At 31.7% G+C, this 26,473-nt stretch overlaps 1 protein-coding gene across 1 annotated transcript; it reads right to left on the reverse strand.

Annotated features, from left to right (window-relative positions):
• Nucleotides 1-1,905: 1,905 nt before the first annotated feature.
• On the reverse strand, nucleotides 1,906-4,919 carry LOC7458945 (BTB/POZ domain and ankyrin repeat-containing protein NOOT1). Its single transcript, XM_002323225.4, has 2 exons — nucleotides 4,135-4,919; nucleotides 1,906-3,223 (listed from the first exon to the last, which is right to left on the reverse strand). The coding sequence occupies exons 1-2, from the start codon at nucleotides 4,597-4,599 to the stop codon at nucleotides 2,357-2,359; spliced, it is 1,332 nt and encodes a 443-aa protein (XP_002323261.1). The 5' UTR covers nucleotides 4,600-4,919; the 3' UTR covers nucleotides 1,906-2,356.
• Nucleotides 4,920-26,473: the final 21,554 nt, after the last annotated feature.

A 26,473-nucleotide genomic window follows, 5' to 3' on the forward strand; every position in this document is an offset into this window, starting at 1 on the left:
TTGAAAATTATAAATGAATTAGAGTAAATTAACTATGATGGATTTCAAATGAAACAAGAAGCAACCAAGACACTCTAATTTTCGGCTAATAAGAAGAAAGATTCAATTGTCAACCCTTTGATGCTAATAGCAAAATGCTATGCTCAAAAAAATCATTCTAGAATTCTGTATAAACAAATGTGGGAATTGATAGTGTACTTGCGATAGAATGGCTAAAGGCTATACATTCGAATTTTCTGCTGTGAGAGTAAAAGGCAAGAAGGCGAAGATAATCTCTATTGCCCCAAGATGCCTGTTGTTGAGACTCGGATTTCAATAAAAATCTGACGACCCCTTCCATGCCAAACATAGGAATATTATATACCCATGAAATCTCACATTTCTATCGACAAATGCTAAAAAAAAAAAAAAAAAAACTAGGGACTGGGACTTGCATATGGTCAGCAAATTGTTATGACACTTTCAGCAAACACGCAAAACAGAAGAACTTTGGCAGGAGATTGCTTTGCCTATTTTCCCGTTTGAATAAATTCACATTAAATGTTTCACCATGCATGCCCCATTCCTGATGCTCTAATATTTTCTTCACAATTCCACATAATTTCATTGGGGCTATCTATCTAAATATAAACGTCATTGAGGAGTATAGATATAGTGCTGAAAATTAAATTAAGTCACTCACGTAGTAGCTAGGTCATCTCCAATTAAACTAAGAAAATAATGTTATCAGGTCTTTTACAAATAAAAGAGGAGCCACTCAAAAACTTATCATCATGAGCAAGTTGAAAGCAGATAATGTTCATGACGTTGCCTCAGAATATCAATATCTACTAGCAAAATCAAGCTGACCTTTGAGACCACTGAGATGATAGAATATACCATGCACATGTTGCCACAACATTATGAAAGGCAAATTTAAAGTAGGTGAAAGAAGATTGCAGAAAACTCTCCTTTTCTACTATGTTCCATCACATGGTCGATTCATGTACGAAAATCCCTAATTGGGGGGTAAAACGCTTAAGTGCTAGAACAGGCATGAAGCTTCATTGGCTGGGAAACATGCATTTTGATTTTTGACTATTCTAACAAAGAATAATGAGTGGCTAACAAGTGCTGATTTAACTTTTATGACAAATTCCACATCAAAGAACACTTGAATATAAGAAATAACTTTGAAATAAGTAATGGACAGCATTCAAAAGAGGGAGGTCTGGCAATGAAGTAAGCACAAGGTTTATAGCATGCAACTGGCTTAAAAAAAAGGAGGGGCTGAAGGAATCCCAAGACTGCAAGAAAATAGAGTAGACGTCAAGGATGATCAGCAAGGGAACGTCAACATACCCATTAGTTTAGAAACTAGTATATTAAAACCATCTAGGGTTTTAGCTGTAAGTCTCTAGGAGTTACTACAAGAGACCAAATAAGGCAAGGGGGACAAAAAAGAGGATTACCTGAAGGGAATCCTCAATTAGATAATACGAATTTATTAAGCTGTCCTGTGTAGTCACACTCGATGCTGCATTCATGGAGGACAACCAATCAAATTGTACATGACCACATGATTTTCTTCTAAATATTAATTAAGACAAAACTGCATCCAATCAAGCTTTCTCAAAAGCCCATGAATGCTTAGAAAAGAAACGTGAAGGAGAAAAGAGACAGCTCATTTCCCCCATTATAATATATATCATCCAAGTCCAAACAAGCCTATGATGAACTAAAGAAACCCCACCATCAATATTAGACACCAAAATCTCCCTTGTAATTTACGTTTCCTAGCTATATTTTAAATGACTCTTATTGTGTAATTAAATGTTAGCATGGGTCAGTTAATATTTTTTTTCTTAATTTACTATATATATAATGTTTAGGTGATGGGAAGGGGGGGTGGAGGAAACAAGAAAATAAAAGGGCACAATAAATAGGCCATGATATTAGATACTATCAATAAATACAAAGGAGTTGACAGGCCAGGTTTGAAAAGATTGACCTGCGTCTCTTTCTCCTCAAGAGATCAAAAACTCAGATTCTCCTTGTCTCTCATCCCCATGAGAGATCAGAAAAGATGTATCCCATCTCCAATGAAACTGCACTTCTCATATGATGAATCATTGAAAGCCTACAAAAACCAAAAGAAACACCCCAAACAGAACAGAGAGAAAAGAGAACAAAAAACAAAAGGCAACAAGTGAAAGAAGTGATTGAAGATTGATGACAAGAGGGGGGGGGGGGGGTTATATAAATATAATCCAATAATAATCTTCATGAACTTTCATGAAGCATTTTACTTGTCTAACTCTCCTGATCCTCCATCATTGCTATATAATTATAAAGAGAGAGCTTAGGTAGGCTTGAACTAGAAGTCATGAGAGTGATGGCGGTACATTGTTGGATCATGTCGACTCATTGCATGATGGTCTCTCTGGCTGCTATGGCTACTATTATGTTCATCACTCATTGGTGGATAAATAGGATTTGAAGTAGTTGCATTCACACTCCCTTCTTCACGTGAAAGAACCGAAGCTGCGGATTGGACAAGCTCAAGACACAGCCTAAGCTTGTTGGGCTCAATGTGAACTAGACCCGGGACTGCCCCCTTGAACAAGAAATCTGAGGTTAGTGTTCTAAGAATGTCAAGAGGGGTGATTCCATCGACGGTTCTAACATTAGGGTCAGCATGGTGATCAAGAAGTACTGAGACCATATCCGGTGACACCATTTCTGCTGCAATGTGAAGTGGGGTTTTCCCTGCGGGCCCTGCCGGATAGTTAACATCAGCTGCACCAAGTTCAAGCAAGGCTTTGACCACTTCTCGGCTACAGTTCTCAACAGCATAATGCAAAGCCAATGCTTCATTGAGATTGAGGCCTTCTCCCATTACCATAAGCTTAACTAGTTCAACATCAGATGAGTCTAATGCCCTTTTCATTCTTCGAATTTTTTGGTCCTCGAGATCAGCAGCTGCAGTAAGATCGTGGAGATGGTGGTGATGGTGAGGCATTAATGATCTACGAGCAATGGATGATTTGAGTCGTAGTTCTTCAATTTTGGCCACAACATCAATTGGAAGGTGTTTAGCTAGGACTTCTGGTGGAAGGCCTGATTTGGCCACAAGATGGGAGCAAGTAGTCCAAAGTTGGTGCATATCTTGCTTTCTTGAAGCTATAAGAACCTTCATCACATCGTCAATTGAGGCGTTGTCTACCATGCTAGCCAATTGCTTCTGAGGAACAGAAAACAAGGGAATAATAATTAGAGCATTGGTAAATGGATTTAGCTGCAAATGGAAAAATTTTCTTTACGATCAATTGCATTTAGTCCATCCTGTTTTGGTGTATGATGGGATGTTTCATGTAAAAATTTTGTTTATCCTGTCCATCTCTTTTTCACAATCTTATACCCAAATGGGGAAAGTGCTTGTTTGGCATAGATTTGGTGAGCATACTGTGGAAGACAAGACTGGAGATGAAGAACTAAATTTAGAAAGTCTAGGCTATATGTACAGCACAAAGATTGAAAATCTCAACTCCAGCAACCAAAAATGATACATGAAATCAAGAAAAAACACTTATCTAACATGGACAAAATGAACATTTGACTTAAATGAAAATAGTGCTATAGTGTTTGATAACTATATATCAACAGCAGAAAGAACAGAAGTTAATGAGAAGAAAAGTAGAAGAAAAGCCCACAAAAACTGTTAAGAGAAAATTGAAACAATTATTGAATTACCATCTCCAACTACAAAAGAAAATGCCAAGCGACTTAGTGCTTGAATATAAAGCACTATAAATGAGTGTGGAATCAAACTCAACTGCATCTGCTTGAGATGAACATGAAAGCTAGGTAGAAACCAATTGAAATATCACACAAGACATCAGCCACTTGATCATGGGATAGTAAAATTTCCCTCACAACAAAAAGAAAAGAGAAAATAAAAAACCCAACACAAAAACGCCTTCCCACTTCCCAAAAACCAAAACAAAAAAAAAACATAAGAGTACTACTCTACACACTCATCAAGATTTTGAGAGAAAAGAGAGGAGACAAAGGGAGAAGAAGTGAAGAGAGAAAGAAAATCTTGAAATGATCATAACGAGCTGCTATATATGACTGACTACAAGGAAGAAAGACCTGAGTGAGCATTGCAAGTTGTTCAACACCAAAGTATCTAGCGGCAGCAAGAGTGTCAAGAGCAAGATCAACGGCTGAGGTGCAATGTGTATGCCAACACCCTCTCACGCCACAATTAGGCCTTGGCTCATGTTTTTGTGGCACAATAGAGACTTGTCCACTATACAAGAACTGTAACAGCAACAAGAACACTTCATACCCCACAGAGTTAACTGGTATCACATTAGACCTTGAACCTGGTGATCCAACCAGGTTTATCCTTGATCCAGATGGGTCTAACCCAGATGGTGGGTCAGGTCCACAAAAATACTTCCTGAAAAACAAACTTCTTGCTGCTAAAATACACCTGTGAGCATGAACTAACCGACCCTCTACGCTGAAAGTTACATCAGAGAAAGCTTGGCCATTGATTAGAAGATTAAGGTAGTCTAAAGACAGAGTTCTTAGAGAGTCTTCAAGAGTCATGTCTTCAAAATGAACAAATATATGGTTTTGTTTACTAGCTAGGGTTGCCTCGTCCTATCTATATATATATATAATTATATAATAAAGAGCAGGAAGGAAAGAAAAGAGAGTGAAGGCTGAAGGACAGTTAACAAGAGGAAGAGAAGATAAGAAGACTTCATTTTTTTTCCTGTGTTCTTGCTAAGGATGATGATGGGGTTAGTGTGTTACTGTATATTTGTGAAAGAGAAAGAAAGAGATTCTTTTCTCTCTCGATAGAGGGGGGGGGGGGGGGGGGGGGGGCAATATGAATGGCTATTCTGGGCGGCCGAGGTTTTAAAAAAAAGGGGTGAAAATAAATAATAATGATGGGATTTATTAGAATTATTAATATTTAATTATTGAGAGAGATTTACTGCTTATAATATATACTTAAAATAATTATGTGGACGTACGAGTACATGTAGTTTTCTGAGCAAGAACTACACGCAAATGCAAAATGATATATATTTATTCTTATGACTTAAATAAGGGTGTTGACTATTGTAGTGATGGGACCATGTTCATTCATCTATTTTTAACATATCACTTTGTTTGTATCTGGTTGATCAGGAAGGAGCAGCAATTAGTTTAATTGTAATTAGAGACTTTTAAAATCTCTTTTAAGTATGCTTAAGTCATAAAAAAATATATATGTGTAAGAGTAACTTCGAGGAATTGTCTTGCTAATAAAGTAGCTATGCATTCTTTCTTGATTTTCTGGATTCAATCTTTGAATAGATGCTAATGAAGTATTAATTTTTGAAATTATTCATAAAAAATTATAGTCTTGATTAACACATAAATTAATTTAGAAATATCATTTATCATTGAAAAATAAAAATATATATAGGAGTCAATGGCATAGTAGCATATATAGCTTACCTTCATATTTATTTTGTTTAAGTGATTTTTTATTTAATATTTCTTTTTTTATTGAACGAACCATAAACCATATAATAGGATATTGATAAATAAAACTTTGAAGTTCAATTGATACGATATCCCTCAAAAATAAATTACCCTTATAATATAAAAAATAGATGTAAAAGCTCTAAACATACTTAGGAATTAATTAATATAATACATAGAGAGTGACAAGTTATCATTAGAAAAATTAAATTCTTACTTTTGTGGTCAAGATGCGATGAGGTTTCCCCCCTTTATTTTGACTGGAATCAAGGCCTTTTCTATTCCTATTCCTTTTTATTTTCTTCTTTAACAGTATAATTTGCCTTGAACCGTACTTCATTCAGTATATATATATATATATATATATATATATATATATATATATATATATATATATATATATATATATATATATGACTTCGTATTTTTGGCCCTTTGTGACCAATCTCTAGATTATATAAACTCAACTTGTAAAATAAAAATATTTATCAAGAGGGAAAAAAGAAAGAAAGTAAGAAAAGAGTACGCTCGTCAAAAATACTAGCTTGTGCTATATTCTTGACTACACGAGGCCTTAGGAATGTGCTCTTTCGCAGTATGATCTTGGACTGAAAATGCAGATCAAGGGCTACAAAATGTTCTCTGCACATAGTGCATTTAAATAGTTTAAATTTCTCAACATATAAACAAACATGTAGATAGAAATCATTTGTTGATTTTCAATTGTTAATTATTATTTATTTTTATTTTTTTTGGATTATTTGATATCTTAATTTTTTATCCACAAAAGACAAAAGTTATAACTTCAAAAAGAATCTGTTCCTGTATTTCCTTAAGGGCCAACTAACACTTAATTATTATTTTTTAATTTTTCTTGTCAAAACTCTTGGGGAAACCACAGATCCCTGCAGTCTGTTGATGTTAACAGAGACATGCATGACAAGAATCCACATTAATAATCTATTATCCAAAATCAATCCCAATTAGACTACATAATAACTAATTAACTGTTCCAAATACTCACCCTTCGCCTATTTTAAGAAGTATGTCAATGAATTATTGTTGTCAATCTTCATTTAAGCATGAAGATATGGCGGTCTTTGGCAGGCAAAACCCATTAATTTCCCCGAATCTCTTGACTCGGTTAATTAATCAAATTGAGGACCCAATTTAGCCAGGTAGGATGGTTAATACAACATTTAGTATCATAATTTCTCTTTAATTAACTACTTAAGATTTCAATACATAGCAAATCGATCTTGTTTACGAGGTGAGATTTTTTGTTACATATACGTAATTAAATTATAATATTTTTGCTACAAATGACTAGGAGAGGAGTTTTACAAAAGCCAGCCCCATGAGGGCAGGAGGCAGGAGCAACAAGCAGGTACTAGCTCGCTCTAATGTACATTAAACAAACCAAGCTAGAAAGTGAATATTAATAATGATACCTAAGAAAGGTAACCTCAAAGTTAGTAGGGAAAAGTTTGTCCTCAATTTTTATTTATTTACCAACCACATGCTCTAAACACCATCATTACATTGTCACCACCACTACTATATGGAGGTGAGTGAGAGAGTAAATTAAAAATAAAAATAAAATAAATAAAAAAAGAAGAAAATTCAACACAAGAACGTATTGGTGACAAGGACTCGTAAATAAGAAAGATGGACAAGAAATGAAAACGATAGAAAATAATTGAAGAAGTGGCATGTGCTCCTTCCTTGTAGCTAGATAGATGTAAAATGTGGACTTCAAAAACATGGAATTAAGAGGGTGTGGGGGGCTGGAAATTGGGCTCTTTGGAAACCGTGTCGGCCGGGACTTGAGGGTTCATGTTCATAAATATTGGGACTAGTGCCCAACATAATCAATTTTAATTAATAATATTTTGAAGGGGCAGGGCCCGACCTCCTGCACGTGAGACAAGACCCGGCACGTGCACAGGCTTAAAGAGTGTTTGTTTTGTATACTATTTGTTCGTGTTTATGTTATTACTGTCACGAGATTATGTTTTAAAATGTTTTTTTTTTTTTAGAAATTAGTATATTATAATGATTTGATAAAACAAAGAAAAAAATAAAAGAATTGTAAACTTTTTCATGGTGTATGTTTTTATTAATTTTATTTTTTACATTATCAATTCAAAATCATGAAGGAAATTAAGGAAAAAATCATTAATCTAATATTTTTTTAATATCAAATTAATGTATTATTAAAACACGTAAAAATACAGTTGGAAACGCAGTGTAAAAGAAACTCTTTAATAATGATTAATGACTCGGTGTTGTGCGGTAGGCAAAAGAAAGCAAAGGGGAGAAAAGTAGAAGAAGGTAGCTGTTGTTTTGCCCCTTTTGTTCTGCTTTGATATTATTATTATTAATAAAAATTCGAAAAGGAAAATAAATAAAAATAAAAATAATAATTATTATTATTATTGAGCAACAAAATCATATTGATTGACAACACATCCACTGACTGTCTTATGATTTCAAGACCCTCGATTTGACGTTTGACTTGTCTTTTCACTCTTCACCTTTTCCTTTTATTCTCTCTCTCTCTCTCTCTCTCTCTCTCTCTCTCTACCTTCCATGACAAGAGTTTATTTACATTACACAACCTCTGTCCAAAGACCATCTTCACACTTTCTGTAGCTCAGTACTCTTAGTTAGGTAGCCATTAGCTGCCCATCATGCCCCCGGCACAACTGATCAAGTGCGTGTCTGGTAGTCTACACTACATTCTTTTTTTAAATTTATATTTGTTTTTGTGTTTATAAAATACTTTCAAGAATTTTTTATTTTTTTTTCACTCCATCTCGAGCCCAATGGATGGATGTGCCCTTCTCATTTAATTTATTTTCTCTGTTTTATGAATTATTTTCATCACAGCAAAAGATTATAACTTCAGTGATGTATTTCTTGTCCATTGGTTAATTGTGGCATTTATTGGCATCATTAAATCTATATTAGCATAATATTTCAAGTATACTTTTTCTTAATGCAAGTTGCATTGCTAACATTAATCCAGCAATATGATATTGGTGTGGATTTAGCAGTTCTTGAAAATTTTTATATTAACATTAATGTGGAAAAAAATATTTCCAATTAAACATCTCTAGTTAATGATTCAAAATAATTTTAATAATTATTTTTTATGAAATAAAAATATAATGAAGCGGCTCTTATCTTAACTCACCATACTTTAATTTATCACGGAAGAAAACTCTCACTCAAACATATCTTTACAATTAGTTTTAATCAAATTTAAAATTATTATTTTCTCAACGGGGGATTCAAAAGGTTTTCAACAGTGCTATGAGACTAGCTTGACGAGAGCTAAGTCAGTAAAAAAAAATTGAAGTTGGTCCACTAACCGACGTTAACGCCTACCTAGTTTAAAGCCGAATCGGCCTATAGATCGGATCTTTTTTATCAAACTGTAAGGTGAGCCTAACCAGCCCACCTTCCAATCGGTGTTCAAACCTAAGTTAATGGCTGTGGTGACGAGGGCAACACACGTTATTAAATCCTGCCTTGTTGTTTGCTTTCACTCTTTTTTATTATTATTAATAATGGTTTTTCTTTATGAATTGGATTGCATAGCTATCTGGCCAATAGCTTGCATGGCTTGCCCAAATTATGTGGTCGGACCGAATTGCAGAACATTGGTTCCCCTTTTATTAAAATATTAGAGGTAATAATCATGAATATTCCATCGAAATATTGCCTTAAAGGGATAGCGGCATTCTTAAGTGAAAGAACAATATTCTAGGATGCCGCATTAGGAAAGAATATTAAGATCAAATTAATGCTTTAATTCACTCTTATCTCTAAGGCGCAAAACAATAGTTTCATTAATATTATATAACCAAGTTGGTGCCATATAGTGTGAAATCTCTCTCAAGTGTATGGTCCCCTTCTGCTTCTTTTGGCCTTGAGAATTTATTTTTATATGTATAAAGGTGTTGGTTAATCGATTGAAAATGAAGTTATTTGTTCATCACTTTCATTATTTTTTTAATTTTTTAATTAGATTTAGACGTTCGTGACCCAGAAATGCATAAATTACACACAGGGTGCGTTGATTCACGTTTTCTGTAGGCACTTTCAAGCTGCTGCAAAACTGTCCCTGCCCATTCATAAAGGAGATTTCAATTCGGTCCTTTTTGTTTGTTGAGGAGTCCTTTCAACCCCTCTTTTACCCTTTTTCTTCTTTATTTATTCCCTCACCTTTTCCCATTTCCCTAGCATTAAATAAATCAAGAAAACAAGGCCGATCGAGTCTATTTCTTTGGGTTAATTTTCATTTTAAATTCATGCACTCTCGTGTATTGATGTAACCCCAACAATTGACAAAAACACACAGATTTAAGTAGCGGTATGGCTAATGAAATTGCTTGTTTTGTTTTCAAGTGGACGTCCTATCGAATTAAACTTGTATTAATTCAGGTTCTAGTCTTAGGAATGATGGAACGATGATAAAATAATTGAATGACAATTGCTTATTGTGTAGCGAAATACCCAACGAAAAAAAATGCTAGTCTTAGTTTTAGTTTTATGATGCGTTTATTATTGGACTTCCGTTGTGTTTGAATTTTTTTTTAAATAATGTTTAAATTAAAATAAAAAAAACATCAAATCTAATTTTGGATAATTATCAAGCTTAAATTACCTTCTCCCATGGCCATACCTAAAAAAAAAATTAATGGTGTATAACGAATAATTATTAGTGGTATTCTGATAGTTACTAATAGGAATTTACTTTGAAGAAAGGTACCCATATAAGTATAAGAGATAATAAAATTCATGACGCATAAAAAAGTGATAAGAATATATTCATCTAAGATTTCTCTTTCCTCCTTGTATGTATATCTTTTTTTAGAGTAGATCTCAGTGAGTAACTATCAGTAGGGATAGTAAAAAAAAACTGGTCCATCAGTAATATTTATCTAACCCAAACCAACCCATCAAAGTCAGATAATGTAGATAATATTGGGTCAAAAAATCTAAGAAATGAATATCATAGGTTAGATGACAAATGAAGATTTTTGAAACTCAATCAACTCAACCCAACCTATATACCCCATAACAACCAACTTGATTTGTTGTTATATATTATGTCTTTTTTTTTTTTTTGCAATTGATTATTTCATTTTAGTCTATTGGTATATTAAATCTAAATTATTTGTTACAAATTATAACAAGTTTTATGCTAATTTATTGAGCCCAAATCTTAGTTCTAATTAAGTCAAACACATGAAAATTAAAAATATAAACCCAACTCGTGAATATCTATAATATTCATAGGAAATTTATCCCAACATGATATATCCAGCATGCTTAGGTTCAAGATAAACTGAATGGGTCGGGTTTATAATTTTATAAAATATTAGAAGTTGAGTTAGATATAATTATGGATCCAAACTCGATCCAATTATATCCATGAACACCTCTAATTAATAGAATGCCACTAATTACTCTTTGTGCCCAATAAAATTTCCCAGCTATACCTTACACAGACCTGGATTCGTGTTATATTATCTTCCAAACTCTATAATGACCATTTAAATTTATATTGGCTCAAAGAAGAAATGGTTAAGAGTTCTTTACATTGAATTTCTTGAAAGACATGAACATAATGGAAACAATATTATAAAATTTGTTAAGAATCCCATAGATCTCATTAGACAACATAAGATTACTAAGAGTTTGTGCGGAAATTATTTAAAGATCAATTATTTCTTCTAGGTTGTATGATCTTCATTTGTCTGATCAACTCTTTAAGGTTGAGTTGTCATAAATCATAAACCATCTAATTGTCTAACCTCTAATAACAATCCACATGTTTTATCTAATTAGAGATCTCTTAAAGCTTTTTAAGAGAGAGAAAGATTGTTATGCTTTTAGTTCTAACGCTTTTTTCTTTTCTCTGTGGTTCTTATTTCTCTATATTAAACTCATCTCGAAATAAATATAAGGCATAACATTATATTTATAGAAAAAATTTAATATTCTTATTAATGATAAAATATTATTTTGTCCTCTATAGAAAATCACATATTTTATTTCAAGATAATTATTATAAAATTTATACAATAAAGTCTTTATTTGATTTTTGTAAGTTTAGAATTGTAATCCCTTTTTAAAAAAGTTTTGATTTGAACATTTAAGCATGAAGTGTGTATACTCAATCATATCAAGTTTTCTCTTGACACTGTTGTCACACCCGGACATCGCGGCGACCTTTTAAAAATTTAATCTCAATGGAAAAAGAACAGATATGTGATTCTCATTAATATCTAGTCTTAATAGAGAATTGACTAAGAATATTAGGAATAATATTTTGATGCAATAAAAATCCTCATAATTATAACCACTTTATAATTTTTTTTATAAAATGTTGTTGTCCCAGGAACTTTATTCTTACTCTATTAATCAAACTTAAATGAATATTAAAGATAAAGAATGTCTTTATAAATTAAATTTTTTTTTTGCATGAATAAAGTCAATGTCACATGTAATTACTTGATTGGCTACAAAGACATATACACTAACAATCTCCTATTTGAATCGAAGTTAATCATTCAAGTATTTAATATTATATCGCTCCATATGACAATTGTTCTTTTATTGGAACAATGTCTTAGGGAGAGGAACTGCAAGATTCTCTTTCATAGCTACAAGTTCTATTTTTACATTTTTTGTTTTTATAATTTTTCTAATTAGATGGTATCATCTAAGCACATGTTTGGATTGTTGACAAAATCATTATTACATTGTTTGAATCTGCAGTGATTCTCCTCACATGCTACAATAATTAAAACTGTGAGCTCTTTTAATTTTTTTTAATAGTTTTTGCATTTAAAACAAACAATAACAAAAAAAAAATATGATATTTATTTGTGATTCATGAATCTCTCTATTAAATGTGGTTAAAATTAAATGAGAACTAATTTAGGTAGCTTTTTGTACCCGAATAACAAAAAATTAAGAAAATGTTTGCAACAAGAGTTCATCGTCCAAGTAAAAAGCCAAAACTGCCGGTCGAGATTAGCTTGTTTGTTTAGGTATTTTGTCCTTTTAGCTATTGATCGATTCAAGCCTTTTAAGCATCTCGCAGAGAGGTGAGGTTTTAGTTATTTTCATATCAACAGAGAAATCCAAAACGTTTTACTTGGAGTTCAGGGATCAGTAGCCAAGAATGGAAGCCAGTCTCTATACGTACATGGTAACATTAATTTGATATGGCCTTGCCATGAATTTTTCATAAGTTCACACATGACATGAATATTGGAGCAATTTTTTCGTAACTCTTAAGCAAACTTGATTTTCTTTCCTCTTTTTTCTAAATAATAATCAGTTTGTGCATGTGATAATCACATATTTGTTTCTTTTTATACTAACTTTAACACATGTTTTTTAGAGAAAGTTTTTTATATTAACTTTTGTTTTTTTTTTAGTTTAACGTGGGTGTCCGGGCCAGTTTGCGCGCACCTCGACTAATCTCACGGGTCCTGAAGTTAACGACAATGTAAGCTTTCAATGGCCATCATATGAGCAACCACATGGCTCGAACCTGAGACCACAGAGGGAGCAAACCTTTAATCTCAAGCTCTTACCACTGAACCATCAACTAGATGGCTTTACATTAACTTTAATGTATCATCAATTGAGTAATGACCTAAATTATTAGATTTCTCCAAAACGAATATTTATAGCTCTTATCGAATTGGATGTTCAAACACCTAGCAATTAATAGATGTCTCTTCATTACTTTCAAAGACAAGGAAGAAGATATATTCAAACCCCAAGGAGGCACTCAAGTTCTCCGTAGGGAGTACCGTTCATCAGACACTCTAGCCATATAGGGATAGGGTCTTTTAAGATCACGAAACCCTTTTAGAGTTTAATTAGGCACCCCCACTCCTCAATTGAAGTCACCATTGCGGGCTCGATACATTTAACCTTCGTTTTCAAATTGGAAAAACCATAGCTGTTCCACATGTGTATCTCATATATGATACACATACACCCAGGATTCAATAAAATGGCATTGCTTCATCACTTTCAAAGTTCACCTTACTGACTAAATACAGTCAAGAGAAGAGGACAATTGAGCTGAATTATTAGTTACTTATTAGAACAGTATATTTCTTTCCAAACGGCACAAGTCAGTCGAGATCCTGAAGAGATTTGAAAAAACCAAGTTTGCTGAGCTGAAGTTGGTGATGATATCGCCAATCATTTATCAAAGACTCAGCTAACAAGAATTGACCAGTCATCTCCCTGAAGGTTTTTCCAAATAGAAACAGCTATATATGTCCATTTCAGTCTTGTCTATTCGCAGGGTCTTTCGATCTAGAGAGTCAAAGAGTCCAGGGTGGACAGATATTCAAAGTTTTATCTGATCACTCCAAGGCTTTGAAGAAGAAGAAAATTGCTAGGATTGTTATGAAGATACGTTCTCCATATGGGAGATAGATTTGGTGAATGGTACTCCAACCAAGTTATGTCTAATATTGAATGGTTACAAATGATAGGAACAATTTTGACTTTGGACTTGGGGATTCTTAGGTGGAACCCATTTGAATTTAGTAAGGTTGTCCTATGTATCTTATAAAATCTCGATGTCTAGTAAGTTGGTAGTATCATGGACAATTTTCCATGTAAGGGAAGTGATTGCGGATTTGCATATGAGGAGTTTTGTGGAGGACGTAGGGTCAAAATTCCACGATTAGTTTTGCCATTTGTAGTGGTGGATTATTTGGAGTCAGCTCAGAAACAAAAGCTACCCAATTCTCCCATCCATCAAGGGAATCCTTTAATATTGTGCACGCTCCACCAATTAAGGCTCTGAAGCGATATCTCTTAAAGACTCAGGAACCCTCTCTTCGTTGTCCATCAATCTCTTAGGGTTTTGGTGGCGAGGGCAACATCATGTTTTTATCAATGGAAGGTCGGCCAGTTTTTGACTTGGTGAAATGATAGACCCCTAAAGGTGACAAACACTAAGTTAACTAATAAAGCTTTTGACCATATGTGGTTTGCCAACTGTACTATCTCGAAAGATTTGCTATATTTCCACATGGTCTTGACGTTACATCATTAGCCATTGACATCTATGATTAACCCGTTTGACCACTGTTGAATGAATGAGAAAGATCATCTGAAAATGCTAGCCAACTTAATGAGAATTTTTTTCAAGCAATCATGTTAGCAATTTAGCGTGTTGAAGAATTCTTGCATGCCACAAGCCTACCTACCTGTTTTTTTTTTTTTTTAAGGGAAAAATGATAAAGATCTACGTTTCTTATGAATGTGTGGTGTGTGTGTGTGGCGCTGCTTAATTAATGTATGTGAAGCTTGCATACCCCCACTTTCATGGAAACAATAACTTAATTCAATGATTTAGTATTACATAATTCATTCATCATTCACTTATGATGAACTTGAGAGAGAAAAAAAAGAGACAAAGATTCGTCCTCAATTGAGGACACATATATAATTAATCATGTAGAACATTCTTGTGGCTTAAGAAATAAAAATCCATGGAGAAGAAAACGAACATATTTATATTTTGATCCAACGAGTGCAGATTTGAAGTCAATAATGATGTTTTCCTACTTATTAAGAGGATATATAATTCACTCAATCTATTCAGTTTAGTTTCGTTTGTGCTCTACAAAATTGCTAGAGGAGGCTATAATCAATGTTAGAGAATTGTATATATTATATTTTGGGGTTTTATTTAATAGTTTAAGATTTTATATTAAAATGATTTTTTGATATGATATCAGAATCTTATAGACTAAACAGTCACAAGTTCAAAACTCACCATCTCTATTCTATTTAATAAAAAATAAATATAAAATAGTATGAGTTTATTCAAATTTAAAATCCTAATTATAGATTTTACTTAGAGAGTGAATGTGTAGTTTTTTGTGCCTTAAAGTCAATGAAATTTGTGTGATACATGTAACATCGTAAAATCCATGGAATTTGTTTTCCTAGTTGATTTATTGGTACTTTTTATTGATATTAATTTTTATTTTTGTGATAATTAACTTTTATTTTGTGCATGAGGATGATGATAATGATGATTTAATTAAACTTAAAATTTCAAGCGAAAATTTAAAATCTTTAACCATTGAGATATTCTCGCGAACAAAGAATAAATTGATCTTAATTTCAATCTCTAATTCAGAACAACTAAAAACAATATTTCTTACTCTCGATGTGTTTTACAATTAATGATCATATGTGGGATACTTTTTTTTTTAATTTAATATCATGCCTTGATTAAACCAGGGTGTAATTTGACAGAAGATTCGGTGACCTGATCGTAATTCCAACCTTAACATGTAATTGGTTTACAGAGAACTCGTCTAAAGACTCGCAAATGACCTGTAAATCTTCCATGCTTCTCTCTGTTCTTTCTTTCTTTCTTTCTTTTTCTTGGTAGACGTACAGCAGATGTTATAATTTTGTGACTTTGATTAAAGCAAAGAGTGCATACAGCGACACTTGGATTCATGAACATGGTGAAAGGATGAGGTTATTCTTTTAAGGGGATAGAGTATAAAAAGGTAGACCGAACCATGGAAAAAAAAAATACCACTCCAGCTGATTTCAGGGCAAAAGTAATTAGTGTGTTTAATATTGATGTAATTGAAAGTGTTTTTTTTTTAATTATTTTTGGGCTGAAGAAACAATAAATCGATTTTTTGTTTAATTTATATTTTCCTTGATTTTGAGATTCTAAGATAATAACCATTAAAAAATATTACGTTAATGATTATTCGATATTCAAAGTTACTTGTAACTACATCACCACTGCATCACGGAACACTTATTAAAGCATATATTAATGTGTACATTGTTTGAAGGAATAACATTACTCCATGAAAGGGACTCAACGGCAAAAGCACATAGTGAAAAAGCATATATAACAAATCTTCAACGTTCAGGAAAAAAAAAATCATATTCACAATTCTTTAAAATATTTCTTATTTAATTATAGGTATTTAAGGAATGCGGTTTGCACCGCGTTCTTAAAAAAATTAATTTTTTTTTGCTAAAATTTAATTTTTTTTATATGTTTTGGTGCATATTCACAATTCTTTAAAATATTTTTTATTTAACTTTATTTTTTATGTATTTTTTTAAAAAATAGTTTCAAACGCAAAATTTGGATGTCTTAACGAGGGATATGATACAAAAATACATGATTAAATTTTATGAGTAGATATTTATTTTGGACAGACAATAATAATAGAATCTATATTTTAAAAACTAACGAATAGATCATCGTAGTACCAATTTGAAGCTGATTTTTTTCCTTTCATGAAGAAGGGTGTTTTTTTTTTTCGACAATAAAAAATATGTCTTCCAAGTATTTTATGCATTAATCGAGATTAATTCTTTTTTTTAATGATGTTAAATATCAATGAACTTTATTTTCAATCAATATTCTGATTTATTTGTAGGACCCGCATCGAATTCTCTCACCTGCTTGGTTGACTATCTATAATTCGGTGTCGGCTAATGCAATTATTATAAACACGAAGAATTTTTTATTTTTTTTGGTATTGAGATTAATTTATTTTTATTAAAATTAAATTTTTGGCATTGAGATTAATTTTTTAATATTTTTAAATTGTTTTGCTGTGGTAATATCAAAAATAAATTTTAAAAAATAAAAATATATTATATTAAAATAATTTCAAATAAAAAACAACATTTAATATATTAACAACAATCAAATGAATTTTGATCATTTACCTAATAGGCTGAGCCTTATTTGCACTCCACTGGTCATGTTTTTCTCTCATGAATAAAGTTCACAGGGTCTAATTAGGGGCATTTGTGCTCGTTTTCGTATTCCTCGTGTCAAGACCATGCACACGCCGGGGAGGGCAACACGTCCAGATATTCAAGCTCACATTGACTCCAGCGCGCAGGCCTAGTATCGATAAAGTTTGGATACTGCAGTCTGTTGTGTTGCTGCTGGTTTAAGCTGCAGGATGTAGTCCTGATCGCTTTTCCTCTTCTTAATTATGTACCAAAAAAGATAATGAAGGGTCTAGTCTCATCATTGTTAATAAATTGAATATGAAAATACGTAATTAATGAGATATGAAATAGTTACGTATCTTTTGTGGCCATGATGTAAGAGTATATTTATTTATTTAATTCCCATGAAAAGAACAAAAAACTAAAGCATAGTTTTCAATTGGCAAACACTTGTATTTCATTTTTTTAAAAAAAAAAACATAATAGTGGTGTTTAAATCTTTTGAGTGACCTTGCAGGCATTTAGGAGACCACCTCCCACTCATATTAAAGCTCGGAAGGGATCCTAGCAAACCCACTTTCTTATACCCCTTTGACTTCCACCAGCTAGGACAACCATACCATCATGGCATGGGAAGAACACTTATTTGAGTGGGAGTGAATTTGTGGCTTTCCCTTATCTCATAAACCCCTGTTTGGGTCCCATCTGTTCTTGATCGATGGCTGGCTTCCTACCCATACTCAGCTTATTTTGTAACCTAATCTTTGTTTGCAAGCAACGCAAGAGCTGCATTATACAATATAGTGGCTTGTTTGGGAGTTTTCTGAAGGGATCTCTTTGAGCCACCAACTCCATGAAGACCGAGACATGAAATGGTTAATTTCAGATGCAAAGAACCCTGTAAAGGTCCCACCAAAACAGGTTCATTAGTAAAAACTTGTAAAGGATTCTCTTGCCAATGCTCATGTTTCTACTTAGCCCAATACATGTAGCAGTGTTTGTTGAAGATGCCAGATTAAAGTGTGAGAAAACTGTACACTTTACAAGAGATTTGGCTCAACATGTACTCAAATCTATATTAAAAACTTGTTTGTAAAGGCTGTCTCCAACTTCTAAAAAGCATAGCTTTCAAACCCTTGCTTTTGCACCAATGAGTTGAGTTAGATTTGTATCAGACTCCCATTAATTACAGTAACTTTCAGTTAAGGGTAGACATCAATCTGGACCTTTCAAAGCAAGATCAACTTTTGAATATATTAAGTAATCAATTTTTTTTTTTATGAATTTATAAATTGCCTATATTTGAAGGGAAAGAAGAAGAAGATGATGAAAAGAGTCGGACAAGTATAGAGGCATGCATAAATTATTCATAATTGTTAAAAGAAATGTAATCTTCGATTTTCAAGTTTTTTTCTTTAAAATACCTAAAAGGTTAGCAAATAACCAGCTGCAGATGTGTATATACATGGAATAATGTGAATGATAGCGTGACCATATGAGCTCCAAATCTGTTTTTTTTTTTTTTTTTCTTCTGTTAATTTCTGCTTTAAGAGCAGTAAAAATGGGACGAAAACATGTATAAACTTGGAGAGTTGGCTTAACTAGCTAGTGGAAATATTCTCAATATTCCTAGTCAGTTATGGTTCAATTTTAAATCCAAGCTATGTCTCCTTCTTTCTTCTTTTTTTGGATTAATGTGAAGCAAAAATTATTTTAAAAATGTTGAGAATTTGGATGCAAACGTTTTGAATTACTTCCCCGTTATTCACTATTTGTGCAGGGCTACCGTAGTCTGAGCATCAAAAAAGGCTATTAAACTCATAAAAACGATGTTAAGGACCTCTAGCTGGTTCATTATGGAGGAGCTTGTTCAAACGCTCGGGAAACAAAGCCAGAGCACAAGCTTCCAATTTACACGGTATCACTGAATGGGCCAGGCTTGCACAGAAATAAAAAAATAAAAAACAATGAAAGAAAGAAAAGTGAAAACCGTAAGGAGAAAAAATATACAATATGATGAGCAATTAATAATCACTAGTCAAATTTATTTTTTAAAAAAATTAAAAGTCTTTTTAAAATGGAATTGAGGAATTAAATATATATGATTTTGATTTATGGTGAGGTTATATATGCATAAATTGGCTTTGCATAATTAAATATTGTCTAGTATTTACATTTTCGAAACAATTTTTTAGTAAATTTGTTTTCACTTGTATTTTTCACGAATTTAGACAGGCATGGTAAATAAGATAATTTAGGGTTGTGAACAGTATTCTAAGTCTGCAAGCCTGCGGATCAGGAAAAATATACTTGAAGAGTATTAGTCTCATACGAGGTACGTTAATATTTAATTCCTTTTAGGAATCTACCCAAATTTTAGTGGTAGAAAAATTAATAAAACCAAGAAAAAAAGAATATTGGGTCATAATATCAAGGTAGTATTATTTTGAGATAGAAAAGATAAAGACAATAGAAAAATGTATTTTTATATATTTTTTGTTTTATAAATACAAAAATTTACTCGATAATTGATTTCAAGATAGATTTATTTTATATTTTTATTTTAATGTCCTTTAAATATTTTTTTTTATTATGTGATATTAACCAAATACAAGTTTAGAATATACAATATCTATTATATATTACATATTTTTATTACGATAATAACAGCACATGATGCAAAAATAGATCGCCAACAACCACTTTATTTTTAATTTTATGATATGAAATCTAGATTTTAGTCGTCTTTTCGCAAGTAATTAATAACATTACTGCTTCATTTATATAAAAAACATTAAATACACTTAGAAACATAAGTATTTATGTAGTTGCACACAGTGCATGTATTTAAAGACAAATATGTACAATGATGTGATGCATGAGGTTCGTTGATTCCAAATGATTTGACAAGACAAGAGGTGCATGTGAGAAGATGCTGATGTAGACAAACGACCTGACCTCTCAACACAGCCCGTCCTAACAGGCAGCAGGCAGCAGCAGCAGCAAGGCTGCCCCCAAGCAACAGCAAGCAGCAGCAGCAGCAGCAGGAGGCACACTCCTAGCTCTATCTAGAGATCCACTTTTTACCCCCAAAAAAACGGCTAAGAAACCGTACTACTACACAGCGTAGAAACGGTCCCCATAACCCTTTAAACACCCTCTAACTTATGACACATGTCAAGAAGCCATGATCACCCTCTGATCTATACAGTTACCATAGCCACAGACATTAATTAGTACTAGTCTTTCTTTCTTTCTTTTCAAGGTTTCGCAGATTTTTGTGTGTTTATGTGTTTCGAGAGGCGCTGACTCCCACGTGCAAAACTGTCACAACCTGCCATAAACAGTATATTGCTACTCTTATAGGACTCTACATGAGAGAGGAAGGGTGAGAGAGAGAGAGAGAGATCTCACGTCTCTTCTTTCTTTCTTTCAAGTCTCTCTCATTCCTTTTGCCTGATTGTCATTGATCCATCTTCTCTTCGAGGGCTGTAAATCTTGTGTCTTTAAAGGATCCACAGTGGTAACTTCAGTTAAGGGTCTGTGACCAGTAGGTAATGGTGTCAGAGTGATCGGAATGTGTAAACCGGATAAACTTCAGGCCTATTCTCGTCATTTACTTTCTGTTTTATTGAATTGAATTATGTTCTTAAACTAGGGCCTCAGTTTCCCGATCTGAGCTTGAATATTGTACCTTAGCATTGCACCAAACATTAGTTCTTAATCCCAATTTTGATCGCTAGTCACAAGGGGTTAATCGATCCATTGATAGAAGTTCCATTGATAGGGAAGGTCGCACAATAATTCATTTAATTTGATTGGGAAATGGTGGGACTTATAAGCCAAGATCCAAAACTTCTGTTGAATTTCCATAATGTGTAGTGATATAAGAAATAGAAAAATCCATATCCTTTTTGCCCCAGCCAATTTTAGAAAATTTCTTCCTAAGTCATAATTGTGTCTCCCATTCAAACACTTCTAGCCTTTTTAATGTCAATGATTAAGTAAGAATTGCAAGTAAGGGATCAGAATTTTTAATCAACTTTTTTATTTTTTTTTTACTTTTATTATTTAATTTGGATATCTGGAAAGCCCAACTAATTTTTGGCCACTGAGAAACCCACTTTAGAGTCATGCACTATCAGAAATAAAAAATAATTCTCAATCAAGTCAAAGAAAAAGTTTTTTTTTTAACAAAAAGTTTATTAAATTATGTTTTAAACTATAGCAACTAAGGCTTATTATTATTTTTTTTTAAATAGTTTAGGGTATATTTGGTGGCTGTATTATGTTCTCTTATCATCATGTCTCGAACCCAAAACGAAGGTGGGAAAAACTTTGAAGTGTAACATTTTACCTTTGAGAAATGTTTGATACGGAGGAATTAATTTGAGCTTACAAAGATTCGGAACTTGAGATTCCAAGCAACCCTATGTTTTCTTAAATCAAATTAATGCCCCTTTATAATTCCTAGTTATTTATTTTCAACTTAAATTCATTTCATGGGGAGCTAATTAATTTGTATGCACATGCAGATTTAATGTAGACGAGTCTGAATAATTAATATGGTAGTTTTGAACAGTCAATTGCTAATATATCATTAATGAATCATGGCATAAAGGTTAACATACTTATTTATGAACCATCGGAGCAGAGATAAGCCCAAGAAAAGGCTTGTTTGTGCTGGATAAACAACCGGACAAAAAAACTCATAATTTTTTATTCAATTATTAGTTTAGGTTAAAACATTATCAAATAATTTTACAGACCTAGATGTATAAAGGCATTAACTTGTTGTAACTAGCCGATTTCAAAAGACCCTCAAATCATGCCTCAAATATGTTGTTGAGTTTTTTTTTTTTGAATTTTTAGCTTAATTTTAAATTTTATATTGTTCTTCTTATTTTATTTTTTCAATATCCCTGATGGTTGGAATCTAAGCTGACAAATAACATATTATCTTTATTTTGTTTAAAAAGAGATGGATGATATATTATCCATTCTTTATAAAAAAATAAATAAAATAAGGTTAGATGTGTAGACTAGCCTACAGAACTAAACACATGTTTTTTTCTATTTGGGCCAAGTGCTAGGCTGACCACTTTCTTGCTTTCTTGTTTTTTTTTTTTTTTGGGAATCTAAAAAACATTATTTACCATGATAATTCACCTGCCCTTAAATATTGACAAGGTTCTTAAATAATTTTATATATCTTTATTAGAATGCTTATATATACTTGTTTTTTTCAATTATTATATACATAATAATAATAATAATAATAATAAATTGCTCATGAATATTCATTTAAATTTATTTTTTATTTTTTAAATAGATTTTGACATGATTTTATCACATTTTCTTAGCTTTTAATCCCATACAAAATATGAACATATTATTTTAATATATATTTACTTGCCTTGACAATCATGAAATGTTTTTTTTTTTGTTTAAAAATATTGTAAAATAATCAAGAGATATATTAATAATGGAATTGAATTTATATTTGATAAATATATATTTTCTACTTATTTCAAATCTGTCATTTTTAACAAACTTTTATTTTAATTATCGCTGTCTTTTGTTATAAAAGTGTGATCCTAATTATGTCGTTGTTTTTAAGAAGCTTAAAGCTTTTTTATGATGATATTATTAGGTTTTGTTTTTGGATAATATTATGTATCATAATATGCAGAGTTTTTATAATAGTTTTCTGCTAATATTGAACGAGAAAAGATATATGTATTTATTCTAATTCTTTTTGTTTTTTTTATCAAATTAAGAACCCAAGAAAAAAAAATATTTTTTTATTGAAAAATATATAGTAATAAGAAAAGCAGAAATTATACTTGAAATATTTTTTTTTTCAATGGAGTTTAAATTATTTATGTTATAACAAAAAAATAATTGAGGAGTTCCTCGTAATATAAAATCATATATTTTAATATGCATTTTTATTCCATCTTCTTGAGTTAATATCTTTTTGGAATTAAAAAATTTATTATTATTTATTTTTATATATAATTTTTAATTTTTAATTTTATTAAACACTTCAATTTGCAGTTAATTTTTTTTTCGTGGTAGAAAAGGTGTTAACAGCGCACTCACCTTTTTTGGCATTGAAAAAAGATTTTGCTCCACCCCCATATGATAACACGGTAATCAAACTAGTTTTTACTATAAAGCATGATCCAAGGAATCAAATAAAAATTAAATTAAAGCCCAATTTTAACATATTGGAACAATTGAGTTTTTTTAATAACCTCTTTACCTATATCAATTTTGTAGTCTATTCCTTGCAATGTAAACTATATGTTATAAAATAATACTAGACAAACAAAAGAGACTGTTGTGCCATGTTTGATTCCTTCGTTGCCACATGAGATATATATAGACAAGCACACCATGAAATTCTTAGCAGCACAGACAGAGGTTTTCCTCTGCTCGTATCGTTTTGCCCAAGTAAATTCTTGCTTCCAACCTTCTATATGTCTCCCTATGTTGCCTAAGAAATTAACTCCTTGAGATTCTATTAGAGAGATAATGCAAGTGATCTTATTGGAGCATGTTCACAAAGGAGAGGAAAAACGAGAACATATTGCAAGAAAAGAGCACTAGCCATCCAATTAATGAAACCCATCAATGGATCCCACATTAATTTTGTAATATTCTAGTAGCCTATAAATTTTTTTAATAATTTATTCTTGTTGCCTTCTCTTACCGATTGCATTTCTCTTATTGAATTATTTATTGTCATGAATAATTCAGACATACATGCGTGTGTATGAGTATTAATTTATAAAACTATATATACTAGTCTTTTGTTCCATTTTGGTTGTCTATAATTTGATTTCTAACTATATAACAAAACCATCATTTATTATTTGATTTAGTCATATAAATTATATCTTAAGACTTTATCTAACAAATTTAAATCTCTTAGTTAAGATAATTCATTGATATAATATCAGGGTTTTGTTACCAAATAATTATAGATTCATAATATTAATTAATTATATTATGTTACATCACATAATAACTTTAAATTTTTCAATATTGTTATAAAAAGAACATCTCACTTGTTCTTGTAAAGTGTTGTATTTTATTTCCCAATGTAAAATTAATCAAGAACACTATTGAAAAATCATATATATTTTGATATGTTTTTTATTTAGAAAGTAGGCAAATATCGCGAGACATCTGTAAAGAGAAAACATAGACAAACAAACTGGGACACAAAAATATTAATGATCATGTGCGTGTATTAATTAGTGCAACTATATAGAAATAATTAAGAACCTGTGCACGCCTCCTCTCCCAAACTTTAGGCAGCACGGTTAAGATTATAATTCTACCTTTGCTTTTACAAAGCACAAAGTGCTTTTTTATGCCTTTAAATGGAAATCATGTCATTTGCTTTTGGTGTTAAAGCAGACACAAGACAGAAGATTGACAAGATTAGCAAGTGGAAGACGGGCACATATGTTTAAGAGTTTGCAGGAAGCTTTTGAAACATTGTGCTCTGTGTCCTAATTAAGTGAATATAAATGACATGAAATCTTCTAGGACCCAAACGACGAAAACAAATAGGAAACTAAATATTCTTCAGAGGGATCGAGGGCTTCAAACTGTATCACACTGGTGCTTTTAAGGTTTAGAACTATAGCATATATGTAGAGGTTGAATTAATTATCGCATATCTTTTCAACTTTATATGTACAATGATGCCATCGAATTTAAGCTAATAATACCAAATAATTCTGTTAATATTAGTGTAAAGATGCCTCTTTTTTCTACAATCCCTCTGGTTTAAATTGCCATAGCCATTGATTTGAAAATGTCTTTTCATAACAATGTCCATTGGAGATGATCACACGTACGTGTGGAGCTTAACTAGTAATTAATGGTCATTAAATCTAGATTATGAATTTAAAACTAATAGTCCAATCTATCTTGAATAAGTTCGTCAACATCCAACCGTGGCAGTGGGCCTTACAAGTACCAAATTACACAATTAGTAGCAAATCAAAAGGCAAGGAACAAAAAGTAGCAATTGTTTTGGCTCTCATGATGTACCGAGTAATTATCACTAGCTTCTTTAAAATTATCTCCTTGCAATGCCTGACTCGTCGATGAGTAGATTTTGCACCTTTAAAGTGGATTAAGAGGAAATTAGACAGACCCCACGTAAAAATTAGAGCAGAATTGGCTTTGGATGATGTGATTAGTATCCTATGAACTGTAACTTTCCTAGCCTTTTTTGGCTAAGATCGACACTAGCTATTTTATAGCTGGTGATCATTTTCACTTTATGTTGGCTTTATTGATTAGACTGATGTGAAACAGAGAAAATGATAGGAATAAATTAGCATAGCAAACCATTAATTTAAACTCTCTTTTTTCAGTTTGCTTTTGGTACGAGTGAAACATTTAAGAGAAAAGTGTTTAGGGAGTATGATTTAAGGGTGAAGTTTAAAGGGTATGAAAAAAAGATTGAAGGGACTCAATGTTAATAATATTTTATATGAGGTAGATAAATTATGGATGATATATAGTGTGTCTGTCTCAATATAAAAATAAAATTATTGTAAAAAATTAAACAATATATATTCGTGGTTTAAAATTAAAGAAAAAAAGGTATAAATATTGTTAGATTTAAAGAAAATGAGGGAAGGGCACAAAATCCAAAATCCCCCCTTAAAACTTCTTCTTTACTCCTCCCCCAGGCACTACTAAAATGACACTATATATTAGCATCTAATTTTAGTACCAGAATAATTCAATTACTGATTTAGTAATGAATTAACAACAAAATATGTATATATAAAACATTAATAAAATTTTCACCTCCTTTACTCTCCTACAAAACACGTTCTTAGGCTTAATAACATGTTGAAAGTAATTGTATTTACCATATTAAGAGTTCATTTGTTTCTGTATTTCAAAAGCGTTTTTAAAAAAATTATTTTTTTTCTTTACTTCGATTTTTTTTTTTTCAGATCGTTTTGATATGCTGTCAAAAATATTTTTTTTAAAAAAAATTATTTCTATACATTTCCAAGCTAAAAGCACTTAAAAAAACAATCATTACTATCATATCAAATATGCTCACAACAATATTATACTAGATTTATAAAGTGGATAAGAATGG

This window comes from Populus trichocarpa, chromosome 16 (genome assembly GCF_000002775.5).
Source record: "Populus trichocarpa isolate Nisqually-1 chromosome 16, P.trichocarpa_v4.1, whole genome shotgun sequence".
Classification (NCBI taxonomy): Eukaryota; Viridiplantae; Streptophyta; class Magnoliopsida; order Malpighiales; family Salicaceae; genus Populus; species Populus trichocarpa.